This window comes from Cibotium barometz, chromosome 13, assembly GCF_041138505.1.
Source record: "Cibotium barometz isolate CiBa-2024 chromosome 13, ASM4113850v1, whole genome shotgun sequence".
Lineage (NCBI taxonomy): Eukaryota > Viridiplantae > Streptophyta > Polypodiopsida > Cyatheales > Cibotiaceae > Cibotium > Cibotium barometz.
Genome location: NC_141058.1, coordinates 13784688 through 13793318, shown reverse-complemented (window position 1 = coordinate 13793318; position 8631 = coordinate 13784688). Strand labels below are relative to the sequence as shown.

The window sequence follows — 8631 nt, the reverse complement described above, 5'->3', positions numbered from 1 at the left end:
CTGCTTGAGTGATTAATGAGGATGGCTCAATACATCATGAAGCATCACATGAGGAACTGACTTTGCCAAATTTTGCTTTTGATCATACACATGCTTCAAATGACTTGCACACTATTGTGTAAGCTGTGAAAAACATGATTAAGATCATGTTTAATTGATTTGATAAGAGGCAATAATACATTACATAAGAAATCAAGGGTGTATTTTCTTATCTTAGTGAAGAATTCCACAAGGTCAAAGAATCTACTCAAATTGTGTGCATGGAAAGGCAAAGGGGTGATGATTGAAGAACTGATTGCCAATGGTACTTGGGATAGAAGGCTAACCAATGCCTGTGTGAATTTGGGTAGCCAAAGGGACACTAACCCATGTGACAAAGATGAATTCAAAGGCGTGAAAGACAAAGTTAACTTCACCATTTTTAATTGTGAGAGCATGTCCAATGAACATTTTGAAGAATGGGTTAACAAATTGGACATGTACTTTGAGATTAGTCCAAGAAGTGAGAAAGCAAAAGTCTACTTTGCCACCCTACATTTGGAATGCTATGCCCATTCTTATTGGTGGCAAGAATTTCAAAGTGATGGTTATGTGATACTTCATGGGAGGATTTCAAGGAGATGAGAGAGACCTTTACTTCTACACTTCAAAAGGACAAGCTCATTTGAGAACGGTACGATTTAGAACAAATGGGGTATGTAAGGGAATACACTCATAAGTTTGTCAAGCTCATGTTACATGTGAAGGAATTTGGTGACCACTTCAAGATTGTCAAGTACATCAAGGGTTTGAAGCCAAACATTCCGGTTGATGTGAAGGCTCAAAAGCTTATTAATCTTAAGCAAGCAATGGTGTTAGATTGAGACCTATGAAGAAATCATACTAGCTAAAGTTTTCACAATGGAACTTATAAGGCTAATGTATCCTCTTAGCCATCATGGAAGTCATCCAAAGAAGCTTCTCCAACCACTACTGCCGTTCCAAGGTATCCTAGAGTGTACGGTAAACGTGCAAAGACCAATTGCAAAATGTGTGGGGCTCCTTCAAAGGGACCCATTGTGATGGAAAATCTTCTAATGGGGTAAACAAAAGCAAATTTGTTAAAAAGGATTGCATTAATAATTTGATAAGTAAGGACTTATGCTACAAGTGCAGAGAAAAGTGAAGACTATATTAGAGAGTTTGGGAAAATCCCATTACTTTGGAAATTTGCTTTTCAATCTACTTTTTGGTGTATCTTAAGCATACCAATTCCAAAGTTGTGAGAGAGTGTGGATTTAGAACCTACTCTTCAAGAGCTTTCCAATGATATGTCACATGAGGGGGTCTTCACAAATTCTTAAAAGGGTCCATGCCTCTCATTTTTTGATCTTACAAAATGGGAATTGGGATTTTCAGACAAATAACCCCAATGGTTCTGGATTGAATTGATGTTTTGTGCTACTTAAAAAATAGACAAAATTATCAAAATTTTGGCATGATATCCTTTGTATTTGTTACCAAATCTCAATGAATCAAAGTATCAAAGCATAGCATCATAGACTATCTAATGCCATGGTAAATGCATCCAACCATTGTCACAAATTTGCCCAATCTTTGGAATTTCTCACCGCAAAACCATGCATATGTCTAGTGGCAATTCTTGCATTTGCATTTGTGAATGGAAGTATTACCAGCTAGTGATGATCGATTTGATGTAGTGCATTGATGCTTGCCGATCTCCTGGCCAAGCACTTCTCACTCCCTTACCAAGTTTCAATCCGAGGCAAGGGTTGAGGCCATGTCTTCACCACCTTGTATTTACATCCCTTTCTGTACTTCTTTCCCAGCACTCAATGGCACGGAAAGTTCATGACACACTCCCCCTTGGCCTCTCCTCCAATATACTAAGGGTACTCTCACACATATTTAGATTCTACAATTGAATGTGTAGGAACAATGTGTATGAGATGTGTAAGCTTCAAATGAAAGATAATCAAGATTGCTTACATGTGGTACTTATAATTTCATGCCATACTTATGAATCAAGAGTTCCAAATCATCAAGAAAAGTGCACATCCATTTTTTGCCTCAATGTGGCTAAATTCATGTGTTAATCACAATCAAAACCTTGTACAACATGGTTTCTAAGCCTTGTATCATGAGAGAATAACATAGGAAAACATATTTGCTAATTACAAGAGCTCCAAAACCTCATGAAATGGTGTGCATCCATGTAAGATTCCTCCCTATAGCTTTTGAGGTGTACAGGTATAAGAACCTTCCCTTTTGATCTTATAATTATTCTCCTTTCTGAAATAAAAGAAAGATCCTATTTTACTCTATTTTGGCCTAGAGAGAGAAAATGTCTCGAGTGAGGTAATTCAAAATTGAGATATTTTTGGATATAAAAATCCTCCTAGTGTATAAAATGGTTTCCCCTAAAACAAAAATTCAAAAAGAACTTTCCAATGTGCAATTGGAATTAATTGAAAATAAGTATAAAGGACCTTAGCCTACGGGTCCAAATTTTTAAAAAATTTTAGATTATGGTCCAATTAAGGTTCCTATGGACCAATAAGATTAATCCAAATGTAGGGAGGAGATAAATTGAAGAATAAAAGAAAAACCCCCCAAAAATGAGTAAATGCTCACATAAGATGAAGAGTGGACTAAGGACCAAAGAAAACAATTAAAAAATTTAAATTTTGACACCTTAGTGTGGGGATCTCCCCTCTTGAAGTAGGTGCCTTTTTCTCATCATTACCTCCAAATTTTAATCAATAAAATGAGATATTTTCATCTCTCCCCTCTCCTATTTCAAACTAGATCCAAAAAGTAAGCTGAACTAACCCAAAAATGGTCAAAAATTGACCAAACTGATCTGGAAAATTCTAGAATCAATTTGCTTGGTTAGAGGCTCACTTTTTCCTATAAATAGAAGCCTCCCTCTTTGTAAATATGCACTGTTACTCTGCTCCTATCTTGAGCCATCTACATTGAATTTTTTAATAATTCAATTGTTTTTGGCCTAATACTCTCTAAAGTGAAATGGTGGCCACTCTTGCTTAAAACAAGAGTAGAACCCTCAATCCCTCAAGCCAAATGAGAGCTTACAAGCTCCATGTAAGCTAATTTTCTTACTTGTTGAATGAAGAAACTATGGTTTTCTTAATTTTTATGTTTTGCAGATGTTGAATTAAATTCAAATGCTATGCCTTTGATAAAAAGGCCACCCCCTTCTCCTCTTTACATTCCAACCTTTCTCAATCCTAGAAAGATTAACTAAAGGATTAATTAAACTCTTCTTATTATTTACTCTCTTGAGATTAGAAAATTGTGTAGATTAGAGTTCTATAAATCTAATTTGGGTTAATTTAAGTTAAATAAAGAATGATAAAAATGAGAAATGGTCAGCCATACAAAGGAGGTTATGTCAAAATTTTCTAGAATTTTGTGGGAAAGAAAGTTTATTTTTAGGTTATTCCAAAAAAGTAATTCCCACCATTTTTGCAACTAAAAGAAACATTCTAATTACTCCATTTACATATTCACTTATGAATATGCATGGATATCATTGATATATTTTATTCAAATTGATATTTATGCATAGAAAGATACATAAAGGAATTTGTTTTATTACGAAGATGCATAAAGGAAATTTTTTTATTACAAAAGTGTTATTCTCATTAAATTTGATTTTTATGCATAGAAAGATACATAGAGGGATTTTTTTATTACAAAAGTATTATTTTTATTAAATTTGATTTTTATGCATAGAAAGATGCATAAAGGAAATTTTTTTATTACAAAAGTGTTATTCTCATTAAATTTGATTTTTATGATTAGAAAGATACATAAAGGGATTTTTTTATTACAAAAATATTATTTTCATTAAATTTGAGTTTTTATGCATAGAAAGATGCATAAAGGGATTTTTTTAATTACAAAAGTGTTATTCTCATTAAATTTGATTTTTATGCATAGAAAGATTCATAAAGGGATTTTTTTAATTGCAAAAGTGTTATTCTCATTAAATTTGATTTTTTTGCATAGAAAGATGCATAAAGGAATTTTTTTATTACAAAAGTGTTATTCTTATTAAATTTGACTTTTATGCATAGAAAGATGCATAAAGGAAATTTTTTAATTACAAAAGTGTTATTCTCATTGAATTTGATTTTTATGCATAGAAAGATGCATAAAGGAAATAGTTTTATCACAAAAGTGTTATTCTTACTAAATTTGATTTTTATGCTTATTTGAAAGATTCATAAAGAAAAGTTTTTTATTACAAAAGTGTTATTCTTATTAAATTTTATTTTTATGCATAGACAGATGCATAAAGAAATTTTTTTATTATTATTCTGAAAAAAAAATTATTTTTATGCATAAATAGATGCATAAAGAAATTCTTTTTATTTTAAAATTGTTATTCCTATTAAATTTGATTTTATGCATAAATACAAGCATAAAAGAATTTTTTTTATAAAAGTGTTATTCCTATGAAGTTGATTTTTATGCATAAATAGATGCATAAAGAATTTTTATATCAAAATTAGAATTCTCTTAAATTCTTTGAGTATTTGATAAATGAATAATTAAATACTCTAAGAGAAAAATTTCTATCGTTTTATATTCACAGGGATTGTAAAAAGTGAATTCAGGAAATCTATCGAGATGGAAATATTTAGATAAATGATTAATCTATTCCTCATTGGAATTCGTAACTAATTTAGAAATCAGTTAAGTGAATATTCAAAGAAAGAAATTCAATAAAATAGTAATTGAACTATCAAACCTTTTCGAGAAAGATAGATCAGGAAAAATCTTATTCGACTTGAACCTTGAATGAGACCATGAAGAAGACCAAACTCTTTCGTCAGTTCCAAGGAAAGAAGGTGTGACCAGTTTAGAAAAATACACTCAAAACTCTCCCCAAATCTGAAACTAAGTTTGAGACCCTTTCAATTGAAATAATGTGGATCAAGGTTCTAGAATTCGAGGAATTCTGGTATCAAATTTAGAATTTCGATCAAGAAGTTTTGAAAATACTGATTCAAGAAATACTTTTTGTATTCAAAATAAAATCAAACTAAAAACTTATATAGAAATGAGATGTGATGTGAATAGATGTGATGAGATGCGATGTGAATCAGATAGATGTGAATTTATGGATGGATATAATGTGATGTGAATATATGTGATGAGATGTGATGTGAATAGATGTGATGAGATGTGATGTGAATAGATGTGATGAGATGTGATGTAAATCAGATAGATGTGAATAAATGGATGGATGTGGATGTGTATGTGATGAAAATGGATGTGAATGTGTATGTGAAGAATGAATGTGAATGTGTATGTAAAGAATGGATATGGATGTGTATGTGTATGTGAAGACTGGATGTGAATGTGTATGTGAAGATTGGATGTGGATGTGTATGTGAAGAATGGATGTGGATGTGCATGTGAAGAATGGATGTGGATGTGTATGTGAAAGAATGTGATGTGACATGAATATATGTGGATGTGAAGTGATAGAAATGTGAGTAGTCGTACATATGAACGATTGGATGTGAACGATTGGATGGATATGGATGAATGAGATGAGATGTGTATGAATGAGATATGATGTGGATAGAAGTGATGTGAACGATTGGATGAATGAGATGAGATGTGTATGAATGAGATATGATGTGGATAGAAGTGATGTGATATAATGTGGATAGAATGCATGTGATGGGATGGTTATAAGAATGAATGTGGTGGTTATGAATGAATGAATGTGAGGGATGTGAATGAATGTGATGTGATGGATGTAAATGGATGTGATGTAAATGAATGTGATGGACGTGAATAGATGTGATGTGACGTGAATCGAGATGTGAATGAATGAGATGTGATGTAAATTGGGATAGATGTGATATGTGATGTGAATGAATATGATGTGATGAGATGTGGATATGGGTAGATGCGAGTGGATATGGGTAGATGCGAGTGGATGAGATCTGATGCGGATAAATGAGAAAAGATGTGATGAGATGGAAAATGATGTGATGAGAATGGGAATACATATGAAATAATTGAGGATTGATGTTGTGGAACAATGCGGAAAAATGAGTTTGTTATAGAAACTGTATTTATGACCTGTTTTTAAATGACTGTTTTATGTCAAAAATGCTGGGGAAGCATTTTGACTGTCTTGTGAATGAGGTCGTGGGGGGGAGACCTATCTGATAATGTTGCAACAACTGACGGAGAGTCAATGGAGGACGTCTCATGTAGCAAGGTCGATTTAAATGGTGAGCCTCCGGTACGGTGGATGAGGGACTAAGGAAGCGGCCTATGAGTGAAGTGCTAGGTGACCACCTACAAAGGATCCTATAGGGTGCTGACCATACGGTGCTCGGGCTCTGGGTCGCCAAAAATATCCACACGTGCATCGGGGAAGATACTGGATCAAGGAGTAAGAGTTGTTTTCTGAATTCGGGCACTATGGGCTCCCAAAAACCCATGGGTGTCCTCGATGTCTCCAATGGCCATCACGTCACGCAAGAGTTCGTCGGGAAAACTCAAACCGTTCTCGATGTGAAAACACTCAAGGGCGATCCCAGTGACAAGTATGTCACATGCCATGACATGTTCTTCCCATTTCGGGTTTTCTATTGCCACTACCTTCCACAAACCAAACTCTTTGTTGCCACACTCCAAGCAAGTGATGGAAGCATCCACGATAGAGCTGCAGTGTGCCACTATGATGCAAGCCATTGGAACCCCAACCATGTCTCATTCTCCGACCTTGGCACCAAGCCCGGCGAGAGCAAAGCATGCCACTGGATGGCCGACAACGGCCTTGTGTTTCTTCATCAATGAGTTTCCAACAAGTGGTGGGTCCTTATGACGATCATCACTTGGCAATGTGCTCTGCTCTAGCTACAGTATTTATTATGCGCTTGCAATCCAGTGCTTTGGCACTTATGCATGTACAATGATATTTCGCTTGCACTCACCAATCATCTGCATCATATCTTCATCTAGTAGAATCATCACCTATGCTTTTGACTACACCATCTTATGTTGATACCCCACCATCCAGGTTGTAATAATGTATCTATGTCTGCTTTTAGAATAATGTTTACTCTAAATTACTCGACTCTCTCATGCTAGTTGGTTCTAATCTCTCCAATCCTTGATTTATAATTAGCTTTCCTCGCTCTCCTAAAATCCCCCCCAGTTAAGATTCCCCTTCCTCCTATTGTGATCCCCCCCTCTCTTCCGTGCTTCCCGCCCTCTCTTTCATGGCTCTCCCTGTTAACTGGTAATTTAGCCGAGCATTATTCACATTTCGACCTCAATCGACGAGAAACCTTTTCATACACACACTTCTATCATAGAATGTGTGAACACACTCTTAGGAGGTGTCTTTTCATTTCTACCTTTCCACATCCTACGCTCAATAACCACCACCATCATGAATGTATCTCTCACGCATTCTCTCATCATGCAACCCCAATGAATAGATGAAGCGTCAATGGCAATTGTTTTCTGTGTGTTCTTGTGAATTATGCTAAGGTTTCATATTAGATAAAATGGAAAAAATCCCATTCCCAGATTGGCACATTGTTTGAGTTTTAAAGGTTTTTCTTCTTTCCCAACAAGAAATTAAGGCCGCTCAATCTATAGGATTGTGTATTGAAAAAATGTTCAAATCAACAATGTGTTTATAAAACTTGTCTCTTAGGCTAGTAAGGGGAACATTACCAAACAAGATTCAGTTTGAAACAAGGCTTGAAAAATCAAAGGTGTGCAAGTATAATAATAAGGATGTTAAGAGGGTCCCTACTAGGGTAATTCTACATCTACCATGCATGCCAGATTATTGAATGACCCTAGGGCCATTCTACCACGCACACTCTTTCTTGAATGTAGCATAAAGGACATGGAATGGCTCTAGGGCCATTCTATATCCAATGTAGCAGAAGGGTATGGAATGGTCCTAGGGCCACTCTACCATGTGCATTAATTTATTTGTAAAGTGTAAGGGGTTCTAAAATGGCCATAAGATCATTCTACCATGGGCACTATGTTCTATTAAAGCACAAGGTGTGTCAAAGTGCCCTAGCACCATCCCATAATGCTAGTAAACAAGACACATAGAACATGATCATCACTCATCCAAAATGTTAGAATGTGTCCAAAGTTGTACATGGCCTTGTGTATATGTATAAATCATGCTGATTCTAGCCACATCACAAGCATGTTGAATTAATGAAGAATCGATGGATGTGGTAATCTCGCTCACTACATTGCTAACAACAGATTGGTGTATTTTAGGATGATGAGGGTCAGTATTAATTGAGAGAATATCCTTGGTATTCATAATGGCTTTGACCAAATCCTTCCATCCCTCTTCATTAGAACCACACACCTCTTGCAAAAAATTCCTGGCATAACACAAATCATGATTATTTTGTTTAAATCACTGAGTGCATAATGAAAGTTTATGTTACTTACTTTGTTGTACGAATCCTTTTCTTCCGTGCTCCACCTTTAAACGCAAGAGATTCTATACCAGCCAATGTCTTTTTGCATTCACAAGCACCATTTGGCGTTCCTTTGAGTCGTTTGATAGGTTCCTCTAGCCTTTGA

General features: G+C 35.1%; 1 protein-coding gene across 1 annotated transcript; it reads left to right on the top strand.

Annotated features, from left to right (window-relative positions):
- Positions 1–6477: 6477 nt before the first annotated feature.
- Positions 6478–6855, top strand: LOC147632396 (BURP domain-containing protein 16-like). The gene has a single exon (XM_086806968.1). It carries the CDS (start codon positions 6478–6480, stop codon positions 6853–6855), a length of 378 nt encoding a protein of 125 aa, XP_086663094.1.
- The last annotated feature ends 1776 nt before the right edge of the window (positions 6856–8631 follow it).